Source organism: Lingula anatina, chromosome 3 (genome assembly GCF_051362555.1).
Source record: "Lingula anatina isolate TDL-2025a chromosome 3, LinAna3.0, whole genome shotgun sequence".
Classification (NCBI taxonomy): domain Eukaryota; kingdom Metazoa; phylum Brachiopoda; class Lingulata; order Lingulida; family Lingulidae; genus Lingula; species Lingula anatina.
The window spans coordinates 14,009,246-14,031,223 of NC_141769.1; the positions used below are offsets into that span (position 1 = coordinate 14,009,246).

Sequence of the window (21,978 nt, forward strand, 5' to 3'; positions counted from 1 at the left end):
TGAGGTATTTGGGTTATAAAACAACTAAAATTGGTTGTCGGAGGACTTCTTGATTTGACCTGTGACCTTTCATTTCCCGGCAAATTTTGTGTCAGGTGACCATACTTTGGCGCTGAGTTTAAGCTGATCAGTTGGCATTCTCAATTCACTTCTTAGTTTTTCTTTGGTTTCACTTCAAAGATCAAGATGTACGTGAGCAAAAGAGGTAAGATCAATAACAAAACCATATTTCTATATTATTAGAAACATTTGTTATGAAATTTATACCGTTGATAACAACACTTGAGAAAATTTTCACGTCCTTTGCTTTCTTCCTTTTGCAGGAGGTCGAGAAGAAAAAGTTCACTTCGACAAAATCACGTCTAGGATCTCAAAGTTGTGCTATGGGTTGAACCCAGATTTTGTTGACCCGGTAAGAAATGTTGAAATATTCAAACGTGTTAACTCATAAATTGGCATTTAGGTAATAAACAGTTTTGAAAAAGAAATGCCGATTTGGCGCCAAACGAGAGAACGTAAACAAAGCACTTTGATTTCGAAAGCGAACTTCTGGCTCAGGAATAGATATAAATGTTTGATGTCACTCTCTATTGCTGTTTATTTTTATGTTAATTTTGTTGAACAAGTTTGATCAGAATTGAAGGTAGAAAATACGTAATGTTCATAATCAGAACTTTGTGTCGGAGGACATCTTGACTTAGACATAGATTCTTTGAAAATGTGTCAATATTCAAATTTGAAAATGCAAATAAATTTTTTCACAAATGATAATTTAGAAAATCTGTTACATGTATTATACCATTTCTTTCTTATAAGATTAATTTTCTTGAATAGAAACTTACTAGTTACTAGTAAGGGTTGAAAATAATCATGAAGATTATTTTGCAACAATACCTGAAAGCTGTTGAACAGTGTCTATATAATACTTTATTCCTTGTTTGACAGTTTGTTAAGCACGGGTATTATATGTTTGTAGCTATAGGGTTATTCAATAGAAACTTAACTTTGGTATGAATCTAATATACATATACAGTCTGAGTCTGGATTTTCATCATTTAAATAATGAAGTAGTCACTGTATGTTTTGTCTTCAGACCGCTATCACTCTGAAGGTGATCAGTGGACTGTATCCTGGAGTGACCACAGTAGAACTGGACAATCTGGCTGCCGAGACTGCAGCCACTATGACGGTCAAGCACCCTGACTATGCCATACTTGCCGCAAGGATTGCTGTCTCTAACCTACACAAGGAGACGAAAAAAGTATTCAGTGGTAAGTAGAAGATTCCACATATGTACATGTATTACCCCTTCCCCAAGTTATTTTCCCTATTAAACTTTATTTAGCTCTTCTTGCCCTATGACAAGTATGTATATAAATTAATCATTTTGCCTCCCCTAAAGTTTTGAACTAGAAAAGACTAAAAATATAAAGGTTTAAGGTATTGTGGGATTGCCCAAACTGCAGCTTTACCTTTATCAGGGTTTTGAGATTTGAAAATCCTTATTAGTTAAGACGAGAGCATTGTCGACCAATATTTCCCTGGTTTCGCTCATGGCTCTGTAAGTTGAAATTTTTGGTTATGTCCAGAATGTATTAAGCAGCTGATAAGTTTTGAGCATGAGCAGTTATTTCAACCTTTTTTAAAATAATTTTTACTACTCATTTTCCTAGTGTCTTCTGGTTAATACTGGGTTACTGAACCCGACTCATTTTATGGAGGTCATATTTGTCAAAGTTTTATTAACTTTTTAAAAAATCCTCTTATCTAATATTGGCAAAGATAGCTTTTATGCTTAAAACATAAAACTTCTTGGTTAACCTCAAAACTTAAAACTGTTTTTCTCCTGTTTCAGAGGTGACAGAAGATCTATACAATTGGGTCAATCCAAGGAACAAGACCCATTCCCCTATGGTGTCCAAGAAACTCAGAGACATTGTCCAGGAGAATGCAGATGTAAGCATTCACCATTTAAATATACTGCACATATTTTGATGGATGAAAGTATGGGTGCAATACCTGTTCAAAGATTTTGTGTTTGTAAATTCAAGGTATGGTCAATTGTTGGGTCTCTTTTAAAAAATTTTTTTGTCTTAATTGTAAGAATCAACCAACAAGGGGTTATTGGCATTTTTTTTTTTTTTTAGCTTTGTTAGACTGGTTTGATATTTTTTATTTTGTCTTCCAGCGTTTGAACTCTGCCATTGTGTATGACAGGGATTATAACTACAACTATTTTGGCTTCAAGGTCAGTGCTTATGAAAATTTGATGTAGAAATAATAACTGATATTTCTTTAACTCTGTAATAAATTTTACCTTTCCCCTTGCAGACTGTAAAAGAAGTTCTGCAAACCTTTAATTTCTTCGGAAAAAATTAATATAGTAGTCATTGAATGTTTTCATTTATTATTAATATTTTTATTATATATTTAGACGATGGAAAGATCTTACTTACTGAAGATAAATGGGAAAGGTAAGCATGCCACAAGTTAAGACAGTGTCGACCTGCCATCTTTTCAGTAGTCGGTCTGTATTGTTTTAATGTCTTTCTTTGATCTTTAATGATAGATAGTCATCTATGATAATGCTAAATGTATCCAAAAAGATAACTGCGAATATATTTATTTTATGTGAAATTGAAGTTTGTTTAGTATTACTCTTTGATTATTTTCAGTTGCTGAACGTCCCCAGCATATGCTGATGAGGGTGGCTGTTGGCATCCACTGGGATGACATTGATGCAGTCATTGAGGTAAAGAAATGTATAACTTTATATATTAACTCCTCTTATTTACAGACAATCAATCATAATTTGGTATTCTCAGTTGGTCATGGTGGGCATGCTTGTCTCACTGTGTGGCCCATTTTGGCCAAAAAGATGGAATTCATTAGATTAGTGAATGTTGAAGACATACATGATGAATTAGAAAAATTTATTTTTCTTTAGTTGAGCAAATTTAAAGCTATGGCAAGAAGTTTATGCGCTAGAATGTGTTTTTCAGTGAAGCTGATTGTACTGTTGTATGTTTTCTTATATGTCTTTCTATTTCCAGACCTATGACTTGCTGTCAGAAAAATGGTTCACTCATGCATCACCCACGCTCTTCAATGCTGGAACAAATCGACCACAACTGTCTAGGTGAGCTGTTCTCACTTTACTTCTCAAATTTCATTCAGGGATTTTTCTCCTTTTTGAGGTTTTCCTTTGTATGTGTGAAACAGTAAAGGAAGTTTGATAAATCTTATATATTTTGCATTCTTTTTTTGTTTATAGCGACAATATTGTTACTTCTAACTTCTTATTGATTATAACATTGGACATCTGCTTGCAGCTGTTTTCTGCTGTGTATGCACTCTGACAGTATTGAGGGTATATATGACACACTGAAGCAGTGTGCCCTCATCTCCAAGTCTGCTGGAGGGATAGGATTGGCAGTACACTGCATCAGGTCCACTGGCAGCTATATTGCAGGGGTAAGCTGAGCTGTTGGTCAAAAAAAATTTTTCTAGTAATTTTTTTGTTTTTTTTGTTTTGATTGCTTATCCAGTATTTGATTTAAAAACAAAATGATAATTGAGAGATTTTATTGTTGAAGTGATGAGAGTCTTTTAGTTAATTACAACAGTTCATATTTTCTAGTAGAATTTTTTCTTTTGATTGCTTATCCAGTATTTGATTATAAAACAAAATGATAGTTGAAAGATTTTATTGCTGAATTGGTGAAAGTCTTTTAGTTAATTACAACAGTTCATATTGTCAAGTACTATTTTTTAGTTGCTGCTTAAATTTTTATCCTATATCTATCCTTATTAAGGAAAGCTCTTTTTGATATTTATTCAAATTATTTTTTCAATTTATTATTTAAACTCCAATTCAAAATTATGTAAGAAAATTTCTATCATTTATTAGACCAATGGTCAGTCCAATGGCCTTCTTCCTATGTTGAGGGTGTACAACAACACTGCCCGCTATGTAGACCAGGGAGGGAACAAGGTAAGAGGTGTTGCTTGGTCATGTTTACTGGAGGAAGAAATGCCATAGCTTTTTTTTAAAGGAAAAATCTAGTTGACTTCTTTAGTCCCTGTCTAAATGTAGGCTTATATTTCTTTGATCCTAACAGCTGTGACACATTGAATTTTAGGCACAGGTTAAACATATAAATATACGTATAATTTTTTCTTTCAGTTTTCTTCTTTGGCCTGGTTTAAATTTTTGATTCAGTTAAAATCTGCCATCAGTTTGTGTGAGCCCAGTCAACTGCCACAGGAAAATGTATCATAACTCACAATCAAACGCGTTCATTTTAGCGTCCTGGAGCCTTTGCCATCTACCTGGAACCCTGGCATAACGACATCTTTGACTTCCTGGACTGCAAGAAGAACACTGGAAAGGAAGAGCAGCGTGCCAGAGATTTGTTCTATGCCCTCTGGATCCCAGATCTGTTCATGAAACGTGTGGAACAGAATGGACAGTGGACGCTGATGTGTCCCAATGAGTGTCCTGGTCTGGCAGACTGCTGGGGAGAGGAGTTTGAGAAACTTTATGAAAGGTAAGATTTCCCAGTTGCACCTTTGGGGTGAAAAAGTATGAGATCTTTGGTCATTTGAGATATGGCGCCTTGTGAAGACTGGTGAATTCTCTAAAGCACTAAAAAATGAACTGGTATGTAATATTTTAAGTCTTTGTTATGAATTTATAGTATTTCACACATTGTAATGTATTAAAAAATGAAATTACTGTCACCTCACTAATTTGCTACTGAAAATTGTGTTGTTATTTCAGCTATGAAAAAGAGGGCCGTGGTCGCAAGACAATCCAGGCCCAGCAGCTGTGGTATGCCATAATAGAGTCTCAGACAGAAACAGGCACACCTTACATGCTGTACAAGGACTCGTGTAACAGGAAGAGCAATCAACAGAACCTGGGAACCATCAAGTGTAGTAACTTGTGCACAGAGATTGTAGAGTACACAAGCCCTGATGAGGTGAGTTTATTGACTTTCACTGTCAGGTTGTCCACTGAGTTTGAAGATATAATTTTATGCAGTATAAAATACTATAATCTTCTTTCCATTCCAGGGTGTACTTAGTATAATTTGAGTTAATTTGATTGCTAGTAATCATTTCCATTTTAAGCTGTTTTAGTGTTCTAGATAAACGTAAAGAAAGGAAAGTAGCACTGATAAGTCTTTTCCGACTTTTGTCGTAATTCCGTCTTTTTCAGGGTCATTTGTGTCATTCTTGTAAAATCGTGTACCCTGGACCCCCAGCCAATTTTCCTTAATTTTCAGTGAGGACTGGTCTCATCCCTGAAGTAGGGGAAGAAAAATACATTAGAACTGTTGCTGATAGTAGTAATTTGTGTTTCAGGTTGCAGTGTGTAATCTTGCCTCAATAGCCCTTAACAGATTTGTGAAGGGGGATGGAACATACGACTTCCAGCAACTGGAAAAGGTCACTAAAGTTGTCACTAAGAATCTCAACAAAATTATAGACATCAACTTTTACCCAGTGCCAGAGGTAAGATATTTGAAGCATAGAAAATGTCACACCTATTCAGTAATGCCTGGATAAAGAAAAGCTTAAAGTTTTTGCTCTTTCTATGGCTTTTTGGAAATTTTTCTGATATAATAACTATAGTTATTTGACATTTATGATCCTAGCTTCACCATAATCTTAGTAAGATAAAACTGACATTTGAAATCACTTTTTTGTAGTCTCAGAGTAAACCTAGCTTTGGCAAATGAATTTAGGTTTGCAAGTGAAAAAACCGAACAAAGAACAAATTACACATGCCTTCAACATAGTGAGGCATTTGTGTGGGTGCAACATTGTTTTACTTTTCATGTAATATATTATCAGACATAACTTTCATATATATTAACACTGCTCTTTTTCCAATGCAGGCTCAAAAATCCAACTTCCGTCACCGCCCCATTGGAATTGGTGTGCAGGGTCTCCATGACGCCTTCATTCTTATGCGTTATCCATTTGACAGTCCAGAAGCAATGCAATTGAACAAAGATATCTTTGAGACCATCTACTTTGCTGCCTTGACAGCAAGTTGTGAACTGGCAAAGGAGTATGGACCCTATGAGACTTACCAAGGTTCCCCAGTTAGTAAAGGGGTAAGCAGTACACATTAATTAGGCTCCTTATTAGTGTGAACTGATTGTTTTTTATTCACCAGTTTAAAGTTGCTTTACATTGATAAAGGATGAATGTGTCATATTAGTGATTTTTGTCTTTTTTGCACATTTGCTTACTTGTTTTGCCTTTTTTTAGCACATACACATGTACAATTTTGGGTAATGTCTTTTTTGCATTGTTTATAGTTTTTCATATGTTTCATATATTGTTTATGCCTATGTCAGGAAGATGAGGTAATTAAACATTGCCCTGTTTTCTGTTTAGATCCTTCAGCATGATATGTGGGATGTAGCAGATACAGACAGGTTGGACTGGCAGACTCTTAGGGAAAACATCAAGAAGTAAGCGCTCAAATAACTAAGTTTTTAACAATAGAATATTTGATTTCACTGGTTATCTCTCCAATTTTAATTACTGAAATTATTATATATTTATGATTTTCTGGCATTGTTTTATTATTCCTTTATGTCAGTCATTAATGAATAGAAAACTTGTTATTTTCCCTGTTGGTGATAATCAAACTAGGTCAAGTTTGTTAAAGTTTTACGTATTATTTCAGCATTAACAGTGCAGAGAATAATAATTTTGTTCACGTGTAGTCAGGGATGGAGATTGTTGTCCTTTTGAAAATATTTTGCCTTTTTGTGTATTCTAAAATTGTTTGGAAAGATGCTGAATTTTGAATTAAATGTTCTTAAATGGGGGGAAGGGGGGTTCATAGGAGGGGAAAACTTATTAGGTATCTTCTCCAGTCCCTGTTCAAACTATCTGTAATTCTGTCGTAGATATGGAGTAAGGAACAGCCTGTTGCTGGCCCCCATGCCCACAGCTTCTACAGCACAAATCCTTGGTAACAATGAGTCCATAGAGCCATACACCAGCAACCTCTACACAAGAAGGGTGCTCTCTGGAGAATTCCAGGTTAGTCCATCTAAAATTGCTAAGGATGTGCAGACATGAGGATTTTTTATTATCTGAACATTAAAGGATCTATCACTTTTGGGGCAAATAGCCAGATGATTTTAGACACATGATTTTGAACCAGATCAATAAGATTTTCTTCCATTTTCAGGTTGTTAACCAGCACATGTTAAAGGATTTGACAGAGAAAGGCCTTTGGAATGACGATGTGAAGAACCAGCTGATAGCACATGGCGGTTCTATTCAGGTAAGCTCAGCCCCTCTGAGCTATTTCCCGCAATGTTGAGTTCTATTGAAATGTTGAAAAACCCAATGGTAAATATTTGAAAATTGTTTTTAAAAACATTTTTGTTTAGAAAAATGTTTGGTAGAACAAGCCCCTCTTTTTTGGCTTGAATTAAGCAGCTATTAATTTGTTATTATTATGTGGACAAAATATCTCATTGACATCGACTGACTTTGGGAACAGGTCATCTTTCATGTACTTAAAAGATATCTTGTTTTTCAGAACATAGAAGGCATTCCAGATGATATCAAACAGTTGTATAAGACAGTGTGGGAGATCTCCCAGAAGAATATTATCCAGATGGCAGCTGACAGGGGTGCATATATTGACCAGAGTCAGTCTCTAAATGTCCACATTGCTGATCCTAACTATGGGAAGTTGACCAGTATGCATTTCTTTGCATGGAAGAAGGTAGGAGGCCAAGTATTTGGATTTTTTAATGTATTTTTTATATGAATGAAACACTGATAGATAACATGTTCCTTAGTATTAGAAACTGGTTTGTATTAGAAAAAAATTTCATCAATTCTTACAGATTCACATTACACAGCTGAGTGAGACTTTAATCGGATGAAAACTGATTTGTACAAAACTGTCCGATTGTTTTCCAGGGTTTGAAGACGGGCATGTATTACTTGAGGACGAAGGCAGCCGCCAGTGCAATCCAGTTCACAGTGGACAAGACAAAGCTCAAAGGAAAGACGGAGACTCGGGAGGAAAATGAGGCAGCCATGGTGTGTTCTCTCCAGAACAAGGAAGCATGTGTCATGTGCAGCGGTTAGATGACAGCAATTTGTTGACATCATTAAGACAGCAAATTTTGTTTGTTGTGACCCCAGAGTGAAGTGTCATAGATATGAGTGTAATGAGACTGTCTCCATTGTGCAGCCACATTTTGCCAATATTCGATTCGCTATGACACTAATTTTAATAGCTTTATCAGACTGGTAATTAAAGAGATTATTCTTTGTTATAACATTTCAAAATTTTTAGCTGATATCTACACATACAGTTCAATTGTGTCAGCTTTAAAAAACAAACTGAAATTTGTTTGAAAAGTTCGATTAATTTGCTTTGCTGATCATCACTTTGATTACATTTTGATAATTTGGAAACAATAATATAATACTAATGATGTGGAATGTCGTGTTGAGCACATAGTGTTAGAATGCTTGTATTAAGGAAGTGTTTGTAGCCTCAAATGCACTGTAGAATAGAAGTGTAAATAATAGTTATTGTGTACACAGGTTGTAAGTATCATGAACTGATATCAACTTATATCTATGCATTTATGATTGAACAACCAGCCTTCACTGCCGAAGCTGTATTGTATATATTTATATTTTTTCAGGTTTTTTTCTCTTACATCATATTATATTTCTTTATATATCCGTGTTTGATGTTAGTGCTTAAATCAACAGACCTAACATTTTTCTTGGCCTTCAAAGGAAATCCCATTTTTCAATGTGTACCATGTAAAATGAATGTTCTGTGCAGATAAAAATTTCCTTTGAAGTGAAATAAACCATATTTATTACAACTGTTTCGATAGACTCAATTTTCCCTTATCCAGGCACTCATTACAAAAAAAAAAATATATTTTATATGGCAATACAGTAAAATACCATTTAATGGACTTTGTCCAAACCATACTCCTTGTGCAAGTGTTACCAGTGCTTCAAAGGTACATTACAAAGTAATTGCTACCCATTTATGTTTTTTTTATGGAAGCAAAAATACAAGATTTACATTTCACTGGTTGCTTGACCAACCTACTTGTACTGAATCAGACTGAAGAAACTGCTTTATTTCATAATCTTCACAATAAGTGTATTTTGAGGTGAAGTAGATGACAAGTACTTTAAAATGGAGGCCTATCAAAAAATTTGTAGAGGAACAATGTCAGATGTTAAAAATTAACTACATGTCCCAGTTTATGAATATTTTGCATTCTATGTAATCAAGGTCAGCAAAGTTTTTTTCAAAGCATGTGAAGCAGTTCAGCCTTCAAAGGTTCTGCTCTAATACACCAAAGTTTTGTCTGCATGACCTAGATTTGTAACTTGTTGCAGACATTCGATGCCTATGTTATGTTATGTTATGTTATGTAAAGCCTGTTCCACTCAAGCATTTGGTTTTTTAGACTTGGATGGACTGGACTTTACTGGGTCTATTCCAGTAAGTGACCTCTTCCTTTCCTCTTGTAACAGTCTGCTGTTAAATAATATTCTATCTACATCCTCTGTTCCATCAACATTTTTAACTGCCTTGGGCTTCCCAGTACTCTTTCTGACATGATTGTGAGGTTCTCTGTATGTATTTAGTTTTCCATACTCCAGAATTTGGCACAGAAACTCACTACTAGTTCCCGTCTCCATTTCCTTCTCCACAGTATTTGAAGAATTTTCACCTACTGGTACATCACTCCTCTGTCTGCTAAGTGGTCTGCTGCTCCTTATAGCTGAACCCTCCATCTTAGAGCCTGGTCTGTACACTGGGTCTCCTCCGTCTCGTATCTCCAGCCTATCTGTGGATGAAGAAGGAGTCGCTTCCATGTCCGACACATCACTGACCTTTGTACATGCAGTCTCAGACTTCGGTCTATTTCTTTCATTGTACAACTTTTGTTTATAGGTCTGGGAAGATGAAAAACTGGATTTGGAGATGGGTTGGCTTGTTTTGTAGTATGCTTCATTGTGAGCAGTAGTAGGAGGTATGCTATTTGTAGCATTGGTATCAACTTTTATAGGATTTACATTCTGAATATTTCTCTCAGCTTTTTTCAGGAGTTTCAGACAGTCCGTTAAGTCTGGGGTCAGCGTTATGTCAAGATCAGCAACTTCATTTTGAATGGCTGCTGTAGTATCAAGAGTTTCATCAAAATGGTTTTCAAGTTGTCTCCTCTCAATTGGTTGGTTCAAATTACTACTTTTTGGTACATTCGCTTTTGTTGGAACTCTGAAGTCAAATGGTTCTGTATTTCTGAACTGCTTTACTTGGTCACTTGTCAAGTTCTTTGTATTTATCGAGTTCGTTTCTTTATTGTCACTGTTGCCTACAGATAGCCTGTTCTTTGCACCTACCATGCATGATTCCTGTTTTGTTCCTGTTTCTGGTCTAGATACAGTTACTTTTGACTCCTGCTCAATGTGATATGCTGTTTTGCATCCACCTCCTGCCTTTGAATATGGTAGGAAATGACCTAAATTTGTTTTTACAGTGACAGATGTCACATCAGCACCTTTTGATGTACTAGGCATTACTTGTGGTCTTTTCGATGTATCAAACTCTTTGTCGGTCTCAAATTTTAGTTTCTTTTTAGCACTGTTTCCATCTGGCTGATTCTCTGTGAAATTCCTCTCAATCACAGTTCTCCTTCCAGACTCCTGGCTAGAGTGGGTTCCAGTGGGTGTGGCAGCTTTATCAATACAAAGCCGTGACAGAGGAGAGGATGGGGTCAGGGGACTGGGAGCTTCAAACTGAAATGAACTGCTGGGCGAGTGCTCAGCATTTTCCTCTTCAGACTCGCTACTTTTCCAAAGATATGACAAAGAACTGGATTCTCCTTTGTTATTACTAACAGAGCTAGGCCTGGTTTGATCAGCAAGTCCGACTTTTCTTTCTCTCTCAAAATAATGTGCCCCAACTGTGTTGTCTTTTATCGAAACTGCACTTGCTCTGACTGGCAACGTTGCATAGTCTACTGCAACACAGTTATCCTCAAGGTCAGATATGTTGGAATTAAGTGAACTTCTGGGGATATTTACTTGATTTTTTGAAATGTTTGCTCCACCCTTCTTTAAAAGTTCTATTTCTTTCTCTAAGCTTTCAGTGTATACATCACTCCTGTTTAAAGCCTTTTGTAGCTGCTTTATTTCTTTTTCATAGGCCTCCACTTTGGACTCCAGGGCAGCAACTGTGTAGCGGCCATACCTGAATAAGCAAAAATAAATAAATAAATAAAATTTAAAATTATAATTTTAATTGATTAATTAAAAATAAAATAAATGATTCTTAAAATTTAAGCATTTTAACTTAACATTAATACTGACGATCAATATTTAAAATTATTATTTTTTTAATTTATGGCTATTTACCTTTTTCAAACCTGAAAAAAAAAGAGAAGATCTTTCTGTCTTATTATTTTAAGTTAATTCTAATAAAATATTGGACATCAGCTTTTTGTCAATTTAACATCATTCAATTAGAGCTGTAGCTAAAATATGACTTACTTATGTGGGGATCTGGTCACAAGACACTGACGCAGGTTTTGATTTTCTCTTACAAGCTTGAAGTTTTCATCTCTCAGTTTCTCATTTGCCTAAAGTGACAAGAAGGCCACACAAAATGAAATATAAAAGTAGCCTCACATGGAACATGCCAATGAAATAACAGAGGAAGTTACTCATTTTCCCTGTAAAATATGTCTATGTTTATAAAAGGGCGTTCAAACTGGAAAGATTTTCCCTCACATTCATCAAATGTACAATACATCTTCACTCTTCTCACCTTCTTCTGTTTCTTCATGTCTTGGTTCACCTTTTCATACAACCCAGTGGCCTCCTGTAACTTTCCAGTTAGCAACATCAATTTGTCTACTTTCTTATCCATGACAGTTGTAACCGCATCGCCCTTCTCAAGACCACCACATGTTAGGCAGGTGCCATCAGAGTGTGTCAATTTATCTCGAAGTGTGGTGTTTTCTGTCTTGTAATCTTTTACCTGGGTCTGAAGATGTTCAATTTCTGCCTACAATGAGAAATAACTTTTTTGAAAATGCTGAAACTGAGGACACATTATTTTAAAAAATATATTGAAATATTATTATGAAATATATTCAATCTGAGCTGCAAAAGTTTGCTATAGCTACTTTAATCCTGTAACAGTGTAAACACAATTCTAGTGGACTCAAAACTTTACTTACAAAAAAGGTGAATTAATACAGTGCAGTTATTAATACTCAAAATGAGTAACTCTCAAAACATGAACTAAACAAATGAACAGGTGAAATATTTCAAAATTCATAAATATGAACCTTACAACAATCAATACAAAATTCTTAAATCCTCAATTATCTTTGTTGGCAAATAGTTGTCATCCACTTCTTAAGATGCATTCTATGATCTAGATAGCAGAGCTGTTGAATTTTATATAAAGGGTTCCCACAGCTTTTCCATAGTGGTTTAAAACTTAAAATTCATATGCACTGAACTTCTTGGTTGGCTGCAATACAGACTCCAGCTTGGGATTAAAATATCTATCACATTTATCGTGGGACTAAACATTTAATTGGTTAGGGTTCTGGGCCCCAAAAGAATCAAATTAAGAATCTTGGAGTTTCCAATTCCATGGAAAAAACCTTGTGTTTGGCATAGATTCCATATTATCGAAGCTGTTGTAAAAAGCTAACCTCATAGTCTCTGAACAGCATATCCAGTCTTGCCTTTCTCAGCTCTGGGTTACTGAAACTCTCTTCTGGCTTCTCACCCTGGTTTAAACCTCCTGCAATATAACAATGCATAAAATTAAAATATTGCAATTATATCTAACAGGTGCATACCAACAAAGAAAGTTGTACTCGTCACATTTTTTAACACACAGGCCTGTATAAGGCCCACCCCATACATCTTCTGCCCAGCACAAATCTTTTTCGTCTTAGTTTGTTTATCCCGAGAAAGAAAGCAAACAATTGCATTTACCATTACTTGAAGTAAAAATTGGAGAATTTGGGAGTAGAAGAGGCAATCAAAAAGTGCCGAGAAAATTGTGTTGTGAATAAATGAGTTACACTGAATGACAAGGCACTAAATGAAGTAAACAGAACCTTTATATTACATATAAAAGCAATGCATTGCTTTACATACAAACAGAATCTACAATCAGTAGACATAAATCAGTTTTCAGCAATATACCAATAAGGTTTTTTTTCACAGCCAAAAATCCGTGTAAAATAATCACAAATTCTATTTTCTCACCAATAACCTTCCTGCAGGGATTAGCTGATGTGATGGGGACTCTACAGGACGGGCACTGATTGTTTCTCTCCAGCCATACTTCCATACAAGTACTGCAGAATGCATGGTTGTTGGGGCACACAGTGGGCTCCTTAACCTTAAGATATTAAATTAGATATTATTTGAAAGAGTTAGATTGATATAACCATATAACCAGTGTCAGACACAGCATTCCTCAATTTCACTTGCGATTCCCAAAGTTTAAGTGTGAATATCATTTTACAATCCATTAAAATAAAATATAAAAAGATTATCTGAGATAACAAAGAAGCTTAAATATTGGAAAATGAAAATTTACCTTCCCCAGGCAAATGAAGCATGAAAGCGGTAATGTGAATGCGATAGTGGCAGAACGACCGATTTCATTTCTCTCCGCCATTCTTCATTTTACCTATTCGCTTAAATATATATTAATACTCTCAAGACTGGTTGAGCTGATATTTGAACAAATTCAAAAGCATGGATAATTGCATATACTAGTGCATAATGGAAAATATATAAAGAAATCTGACCGAGAATTATCATTTAAAAAGGAGATAACAAAGAGAACTATTTCACGGAACTTCTTCCGCATATGAAAATAGTAGTTCCAGGGCACTTCCGTTTTATTCTGGCCCGTTGAGACCGCTGAAGTGAGAGACAGCTGTTTCTGCAGCACGAATGACAGCTTTCCATTTTCTCCAGAAGAATTGGTTTTTGTTGGGGATTGTGTTTGTTATCATTTTGGCTCGATTGGCACCAAAATTTGGCGTACAAGGAGGTAGGTATTAGAAAACGTGTGTAAGCAAATGCTAGATCCGGAACAGAAATGATGTGAGCACGTGCAAGCTACTCTAAATAAAACTGATTTTCATATGGGGAAAAGAATATACACAGATGATTGTGGCACCTTGGTAGTAAAAATAACCAAAAATTATTTAGCAGTGACTGCAATTCTGTAGTGTAAGCACTCAATTTTATATCCAAAGGCAAAGGCTACATGTTAGTACCAATCTCTTCTACCTGCTTCAAATGATAAAATTTATAAAAATTCTGTCTTTTAGCACAGGCAGATTTATCGTGTATTTTCTTTTCTCCCAAAAGGTGCCAAATCCATATGAGGGAACAGGGAATCAGGATGAATATTTTCAGCTTATTGTCATGAGAACAAAATTTACCATGTCGAGCATAAGATGGGCTTTCAATTGTGTGACCTGGACCCCTACAAAACCTGAATGGATACTAGCCTCACAGAGCATACAACCAGAGGAGAAATTAAGGATTGGGAAATTTTACTACAAAAAGGATGCCAGGTCTGCCATTGCTGGGAGGTTGCTGCTGAGAAAAGCTATCTCAGAAATGCTAGACATTCCCTATGGAGATGTAAAACTTGGCCGTACAGAAAAGGGAAAACCATATCTGATAAATGAGGTACAGCAGAAGTTGAGTTTTAATGTGTCTCACCATGGGGACTGGGCTGTGCTGGCCGCTGACACTGGTGTTGATGTAGGGATTGATGTGATGAAGATAGAGAGACCTAGAGGGAAATCTGTTGAAAAGTTCCTCTCCACTATGCAACCACAGTTTACTGTGGAAGAATTGGATACAATTCATTCACCTCCTAATGAATGGGATCAGTTAGCAGTGTTTTATCGGCACTGGTGTCTAAAGGAAAGTTATGTCAAGACGTTAGGCATTGGTATTGGATTCGATGTTCATAGACTTGGTTTCAGATTGAACACGGATTTGTTAGAGAAGGACACAATAGTTACAAATACTGAAGTATGTGTTGATGGAAAACTTGAGCACAATTGGATATTTGAAGAAACTATGTTGGATGAAGTCCATTGTGTGTCAACTGCAGTGAATGCAGATATAAATGTTTTAAAGACAAGGAAACCACACAATTTTACAGTGCTCACCTTTGAGGATTTGGTTAAAGGATCACAGTCTCAGTCTGATCCAGATATAGCCTACTGGGAAAACTTCAGTGTTAAAGATGAAAATCCTTGGACAAAATAAATGCATTTTAAAGCATCTAATGATAAGTTAAGAACTAATTATTCTTTAATTGAAACTTTATGGATAATAGAGATATAAACTCCAGTAAAATATAAATCAAACATTACTGAGATTATGAAAGGTTAAAATGGTCCAGTATTGAGTAATTCAGTTAATATTAAATTTATTGGCTTATGAAAAATCTAGTAAAATGAACAGAATTAAATCCTGATTTTGTAAATTTACATACAGTAAGCATCAGGATTATTGCTTTAGTACATTTAATTGAACATGAATTGAAAATATCAACATTGTTAATATTTATTAGTTGAAATAGACGTGATGAGTCTATGTGCTTATACTGGAGTACGTGAAATTTAATAAAATTTTATTCTGATGTACAAATTTTCATTTTGATTTGAGTAAGGACAGACAAAATTAAAACAGTTGGTTAAAGAATGACAACTCTGTAAACTGGATAGGCAGACAAATATTTTAATACATATTAAAATATTTGTCTGCCTATCCAGTTTACAGAGTTGGTTTAAGAATGACAACTCTGTAAACTGGATAGGCAGACAAATATTTTAATATGTATTAGGAGCATAGCAGCAAAATGTCAGGATAAGTGTTTTTTTTTTCAATCTTATTAGTTGTAGGGAATGACAAATCCACAGTGTGAATATATATAAAAACAACAGCATTTAGGTTTCTTCTGGGGCCAATTGTATATTTAAATCTAACTCACCAAACCAAGACCAAATGTTTTTTTTTCTTAAAAAATGTGAAAAAAATAATTTTATGAAAATTATTGTCAGACGTGCCTATTAACCATGTTCAAGTATATCTGGTCTAACATAATTTTTTATGTACAGCTTGTCAGATAGCTATATAATGTTTTATGATTAAAGCTTTTTTAATGTTGCCTTCCCAGGACCCATCAAACCTGAAATCACAGTCAAATATATTGCTGTGTCAACCATATTTTTTAACAGTGGACTGTCTTTAAGAACAGAGGTAAGATTTTCATTCTGTTGTTGCCTTCAAATCTTGGAAATAAAATGGTTCAAATGATCTGTTTATAAGAAATGGCTCCCATTTTTTTCAACTGATTTTTTTTCATCAAAATGTAAAAAAATGATTTTCATAGAAAATAAGAGAAGGGTTAAATACTAGATTTATTTTGTTGTCTTCTTTTTCATCTAAAGGATCTGAAGAGGGCCCTCTTCCAAGTAAAACTACATGTATTTGTCCAGTCCTTCACCCTTGGTTTTGTTCCAGTGTTTGTCCACCTGTTGGTCACTCTCCTGGAAAATAGCCATTTAGAGGAATGGCTTTTAAAGGGGTGAGTCCACACTGCCATGGTATTGATATTTCACAATCTAAGGACAGTTGTGGCATACATGTATAGTTGGCAAAGTTACTAGTATATTGAGTACTGCATACATGTGCCTTTGCCAACAACTGAGAAGGAATTCATTACACAATTTATATAAAATAGACCTTGTTCCAGGCTACCAGAAATTGAAGGTAAATGCCTTTCTTATAGCATGTCAAGTCAGAAATAAGTACTTAAAATACAAATGCATTGAAAAATTGAATCTGATCATGAATCTGTGTCCTGCCAACAGGATAATGTTAAAATAGGTTAATGAGTTTCTGCTGTGCTTTTTCAGACTAATGGTAGTTGGGTGCATGCCCCCACCAGTCTCCTCGGCTGTCATACTTACTAAAACAGTAGGTGGAAATGAGGTAATTATTAAAGATGCTTTGAGGACCACTCTTACCTGAAAACAGAAATAGTCCAATTGATGTCAGCCACCAACCTTATCACGTAGGAATGCTTATGGCTTACTTAGACTTAAAAATCTAATACTCGGGTGATGTGAATTAGACTTTTTCTGGTTTCATTTAGTAAGGTTCTGAATGCAACCTATCTATAAAGTAAATTTTAAGACATCATGTAATGGGAAGGACAAGGTTGCATGTTCACTTATTTTTTTACAAAACAGATTTTCAAAATCTTTTGGTAACCATTTCATTTTGTTCAGAACTATTCATTTTCAGAATTACATATGTCCTGGCCAATTGATTTTTGGGTGAAGACTTTCCATTATACTTCAACAGCTTGAAAAGTTTGATACTTGTTAATCTATGTTCTTGTTGTTCTTTTCATTTCAGGCTGCAGCAGTGTTTAATTCTGCATTTGGCAGTTTCCTTGGCATCATAGTCACTCCATTATTGCTACTTCACTATGTAAGTGCTATTATATCTTGAGCATTCATTTAAAAATGATTTATACCTTATTTGTGTCCACGCTGATGTATGTTTTTGTGTACAGATACAGTAATATTGTCATCACTTTCATTGTCCACTTCGTAAGTGACAACTTTCTATTAATTTTGCATTGTGGACATTGCATATCTAGAGGATAATTACTTTTTTCATTGAGACGAAACCTGCTAATTATAGCAGTAAGTGTATTTATTTTGTATTTATTTTGTAATATTTAAAAAGAAATAGCCTTTCTGTATTTGTAATATTTTCAAAGAAATAGCCTTACTGTACATTTGTCTGGCTTACGTGAGTTAGTTATAGAACAGCTTGTGTGCTACTAGTACTTCCAAGTAATAATGTTCCGTAATTCTTTATTTATGTAACATAACGACGATGCATTCCCTGAAGATGAAGTAAGAACTGTTCCTACCATTCTTTTTCAGCTTGGCGAGTCCAGTGTTGTACCCTTGGGTTCTGTGTTTACTCAGCTTTCCATGACAGTTGTCATACCTCTCATATTGGGACAAATTGCCAGGGCAAAAGCCAAGCATAAACTCAGCCGAGTTAATATTCCTTTTGGGACAATCAGCAGGTTTGTGTATATTTTGATTATATAATGTTCAGTGTAAATCACCATTATTAAAGTAGCTTCAGTAAGTGTGTAAACTTTATTGTCAAGGTGGTATCTGCCTTGATGTATATAGGGCAATTAATAAAATAAATTTTGAGGGATTGGGGTTTCTGGGTTGTATTGCTGCACTTGTGTTTTTGTCTTTGGTCATAAACTAAGACCTCAAGAAATTTCAATCCCATGATCATGTGGCTCTGTCCATATTTTCTAATTGTGTATTTTGCTTTAGTTTTCTTTTATTCATTTTCTGAAATTCTAGTTGTGCAATTTACAAAACAAGGAATTTATATTTTTCATTTCAGTTTTACCCTACTTTTGATCATATATACAACCTTCTGTGATACTTTCTCTAGCAGGGAGACAGAAATTGACGAAATGAGCTTATTTGTTATCATATTAATAGGTAAGATATTATGTTAAATAAAAATTAATCTTTAAGATTGGAGCATTATTTTTTCACTCTATGGTGTTGTTTCATTGGTATAAAGTAACTTAAAAATAGTTTATACTGTATATAACCAAGAAATGAGTTTTGAAATAAACTTAAAATTATGTTTTGTAAAGATTTCCAAACAAAAGCTGTATGTTAGTAAACATATATGATTGTTTTCAAACTCTCTTTTCAGTGATTATTTTGCAAGTGTTTCTACTGTGGCTGGCTTTCTACATATCCACTATAAAAGCACTTAGGTTTCAACCAGCTGATGTAGTCTCCATTATGTTTTGTTCAACACACAAGTCATTAACACTAGGTAAAAGATTTACATATTGTAATTATCTTCTCATTCTAAAATAACTGATATATGTGAAAATACATTGTAAAGATCATCTTCTTTTTGTCTGGAAGCAAAATGCAAGAAAGTTGATCCTGAAACGTATAGCATGTACTTAGTATTTTCAATAAATTGTTTGTCACAATATTGTTTGATTAATAGGACAGATCAGACGGATGCTTTCCATCTCTTTACTTTGTCAACTTTCTTCTCCAGGTATCCCCATGCTGAAAATTCTCTTCAGTGGCCACAGTCGCCTGTCCGTGATCTCTATCCCCCTGCTGATATACCACCCCACACAGATACTGCTGGGGGGCTGCCTGGTCCCCTTTGTTAGGTCCTGGATGATAGGAGCACAGGGACAGTATGTTTTCTCAAATACTTGACAATGTACATTGTCACCATAAATGTAAAACTGTTTTTTAATGGAGTAACATAGTTATTTAATATTTTTTTGGGATGGGCACTAGAAATTATTTTGAGGCATTTATTTATTAAAGTAATACTTTTTTTATTTTAGGTGGCTGCCAAGATGGATGAAAAGTGACAGGATATGACTGTCAAGCAATGCTGATAAATTGAAAATGCTTTTCTATAAGATGGGAAAAGCTACAAAATATGACATCCATCAGTATTACAAAGGAAACGTTGTTGTCCTTGTCAAGATGGCATTGTTAATAAATGTTGATTCTGTTATTTTTTTCCTTCATGTAATAGACTTACAGGCATGAGATTTGGTTTTGATAAAAAAGTCTGAAAGATTTTTCGAAGAAAAATCTTAACGCACACGTAGTGTGCGTGGGGGGGTTGTGCGCCCCCCTTAAGCCTTGGAAAATTTTTTGACTTTTGCATTATGAATGGTGCAATTTCCTTGCATTTAAGATCCCCCAAAAGAACTTTTTATCAGGCAAAAATGTGTAAAAATACATGAAATTTCATACAAATTTACACAAGAACATTATTTAAATAGAATAAATAATACAATCTATCTATGGAAATTTTTTTTTACTTTTGCATTATGATTGGTGCACTTTCCTTGCATTTAAGACCCACAAAATGAACTTTCTATCAGGCAAAAATGTGTAAAAAAATGTGTAAAAATACATGAAAATTTCATACAAATTTACAACAGCATCCATGGAAACGAGGTTAAATTTCATAAACGTCAGGGTCGGAAAACCCAGATATATCGCACCTAAGCCGCCCCCGGTAGCCATATGCTGTTAGGAGACGTTATTCAAAGTAAATTTGTTCTAAGATATAATTAAGGTTCATTTTGCATGCCTGTAAACTCCTAGATCTAAGGGTTTATCTTACATAGAAGTGTGATTTAACATCGTGTAAATCATAAATCGGCATGAAATAACTGACTTTTGAAAACGTACACAACTTCTTTGCTGCACTTGAAATGACCTCGTTAGCTATAAATATGATCCTTTCACCTTGCCACGTGACATCATTTGATCCATATACATGAGTAGTTGTCACTGTTGAAGGGAAAGCACGTCTATTTATAGGAACTGAAATCAGATGACGCAATGTATTGTTGTGTTCAGAGAGCAACTTTCACTTGACCTACTTTCCAGTGCTGTATGTTGAACAGTACGTAGCTGCACCGGTATTTCTTCTCATTATACTTCAATTTGAGAAAATAAAAAACTTAATTGACTTGTATAATTTCCCACCGGTACGATAGGTATTTAATAAACATACCGGGTGGAAGAATTTTGAAAAATTAATAAGCGTACTGGGTATGTTTATTACAACAGCATCCATGGAAACGAGGTCCCCTTTTAGGAGTGCGCCCGAGGGCGCATCTCTAGGAATTTTTTGGCGACATTTTCAATTTTTGGGCGACAATGTCGCAATGTCGCGCTCTGGGCAGAACCCTGCAACTCAAAACATGAAAATTTTCAAATGCAAGTTCAATGTCTTCATACGACATACACACAACCGATCTAGTAGCTTCATTTTCCAAAACGCAAAAGCGACACACGATACCACATGGAAAAAACCGCGCAGCGCTATATGAACAGGATACAGGCCGTTTTACGGTAATTACATTCAATGACTGTATAAATGTCGTATAGATGTCGCAAAAGTTTCCCCCTTGATAACAGTGCGTCCCAGAATCGATATATATGTACGGTTGGTAACGTTTTTCGGCAAGGTCAAAATTGAAAACATGCGAGTGCCGATGAGTGAAGGGTCTCGCCGGGGAAGGGAAGGGTACCCCTACCCCCCCCCCCCCCCCCCCTGAAATTTTCTCAACGGATTTGCAATGATATAAAAAATGACATTTTTGAAGGAAAAAGTCGGAATTCCGACAAAAGACGGAAAAATCTCATGCCTGAATAGATATAGAGAGGAAATTAAATATTAAATGTGTTACCTAAAATTCTAAGAATTAATAATGTAATTGGCTATATGAATGCAAAGACTTTTTGTTTACTATCGATACGCAAAAGCTAGTATCTCAAGGACTTGTTTATGAACAGAAGTTTTATGTTAATTTATAATAATACCTCAATTTTATAATGACGGACAGGAAAAAGGGAGACTGCTGTTTTCCTCCAGAGAATAAACAAAAATCAAATTTTCAATTTTTTATTTAATAATTTTTTTGAAAAAAATATTCTTGTTACTCACAGCAGTAAATTCCACAAAAAATAACATAAATGAGAACACCAGCTACACAGCTTTCTTAAAATCATATGAAGGCTGGTTTTGCCCTGCCATTACTGCTTTCCCTAACGAAAAAGTCCTATAGGATCCTATAAGATCCTATAGGATCCTATAGGAAATTGGGCCAATTTCCTATAGGATCCTATAGGATCCTATAGGACATTTTCGTAAGGGTTGGTGCATGTCTTTTTAACAGTTAAGTAGAAAAATAACAAAAACTGACTCCCAGGATCTGTAAGATGATCCTTAATGATGCTCGAG

The 21,978-nt window shown here is 35.1% G+C and overlaps 4 protein-coding genes across 4 annotated transcripts; 3 read left to right on the forward strand and 1 right to left on the reverse strand.

The window, feature by feature from the left end:
* The first annotated feature begins 33 nt into the window (after positions 1-33).
* On the forward strand, positions 34-8,897 carry LOC106170045 (ribonucleoside-diphosphate reductase large subunit). The gene is made up of 19 exons (XM_013549771.2): positions 34-205; positions 324-412; positions 1,094-1,271; positions 1,856-1,956; positions 2,189-2,248; positions 2,435-2,474; positions 2,676-2,752; positions 3,054-3,139; positions 3,333-3,474; positions 3,911-3,994; positions 4,309-4,550; positions 4,784-4,985; positions 5,371-5,520; positions 5,907-6,128; positions 6,415-6,491; positions 6,936-7,071; positions 7,223-7,318; positions 7,580-7,768; positions 7,969-8,897. The coding sequence occupies exons 1-19, from the start codon at positions 187-189 to the stop codon at positions 8,137-8,139; spliced, it is 2,361 nt and encodes a 786-aa protein (XP_013405225.1). The 5' UTR covers positions 34-186; the 3' UTR covers positions 8,140-8,897.
* A 264-nt stretch (positions 8,898-9,161) lies between these two features.
* LOC106170046 (uncharacterized) lies at positions 9,162-13,845 on the reverse strand. The gene is made up of 6 exons (XM_013549772.2): positions 13,670-13,845; positions 13,333-13,468; positions 12,768-12,859; positions 11,867-12,106; positions 11,590-11,678; positions 9,162-11,290 (listed from the first exon to the last, which is right to left on the reverse strand). The coding sequence occupies exons 1-6, from the start codon at positions 13,748-13,750 to the stop codon at positions 9,481-9,483; spliced, it is 2,448 nt and encodes an 815-aa protein (XP_013405226.2). The 5' UTR covers positions 13,751-13,845; the 3' UTR covers positions 9,162-9,480.
* Positions 13,846-13,964: 119 nt separating this feature from the next.
* Positions 13,965-15,748, forward strand: LOC147762936 (L-aminoadipate-semialdehyde dehydrogenase-phosphopantetheinyl transferase-like). Its single transcript, XM_087009825.1, has 2 exons — positions 13,965-14,131; positions 14,455-15,748. The coding sequence occupies exon 2, from the start codon at positions 14,512-14,514 to the stop codon at positions 15,370-15,372; it is 861 nt and encodes a 286-aa protein (XP_086865951.1). The 5' UTR covers positions 13,965-14,131; positions 14,455-14,511; the 3' UTR covers positions 15,373-15,748.
* On the forward strand, positions 13,982-21,635 carry LOC106154650 (sodium/bile acid cotransporter 7). Its single transcript, XM_013529069.2, has 10 exons — positions 13,982-14,131; positions 16,286-16,368; positions 16,560-16,696; positions 17,028-17,103; positions 17,533-17,607; positions 18,072-18,220; positions 18,562-18,662; positions 18,886-19,011; positions 19,249-19,396; positions 19,553-21,635. Exons 1-10 carry the CDS (start codon positions 14,032-14,034, stop codon positions 19,587-19,589), a joined length of 1,032 nt encoding a protein of 343 aa, XP_013384523.2. The 5' UTR covers positions 13,982-14,031; the 3' UTR covers positions 19,590-21,635.
* The last annotated feature ends 343 nt before the right edge of the window (positions 21,636-21,978 follow it).

Coding starts and splice junctions, on each gene's coding strand:
- LOC147762936 (XM_087009825.1), top strand. CDS start 14,512: ATGAGAACAAAATTTACCATGTCGAGCATAAGATGGGCTTTCAATTGT.
- LOC106154650 (XM_013529069.2), top strand. CDS start 14,032: ATGACAGCTTTCCATTTTCTCCAGAAGAATTGGTTTTTGTTGGGGATT. Junction 19,012..19,248: donor ACACAAGTCATTAACACTAG/GTAAAAGATTTA, acceptor TTTCTTCTCCAG/GTATCCCCATGCTGAAAATT. Junction 19,397..19,552: donor ATGATAGGAGCACAGGGACA/GTATGTTTTCTC, acceptor TTTTTATTTTAG/GTGGCTGCCAAGATGGATGA.
- LOC106170046 (XM_013549772.2), bottom strand. CDS start 13,750: ATGGCGGAGAGAAATGAAATCGGTCGTTCTGCCACTATCGCATTCACA. Junction 12,860..13,332: donor TCCCTGCAGGAAGGTTATTG/GTGAGAAAATAG, acceptor GTTATATTGCAG/GAGGTTTAAACCAGGGTGAG. Junction 11,291..11,589: donor GTGACCAGATCCCCACATAA/GTAAGTCATATT, acceptor TTGCTTATTCAG/GTATGGCCGCTACACAGTTG.
- LOC106170045 (XM_013549771.2), top strand. Junction 3,475..3,910: donor CTGGCAGCTATATTGCAGGG/GTAAGCTGAGCT, acceptor ATCATTTATTAG/ACCAATGGTCAGTCCAATGG. Junction 7,072..7,222: donor TGCTCTCTGGAGAATTCCAG/GTTAGTCCATCT, acceptor TTCCATTTTCAG/GTTGTTAACCAGCACATGTT.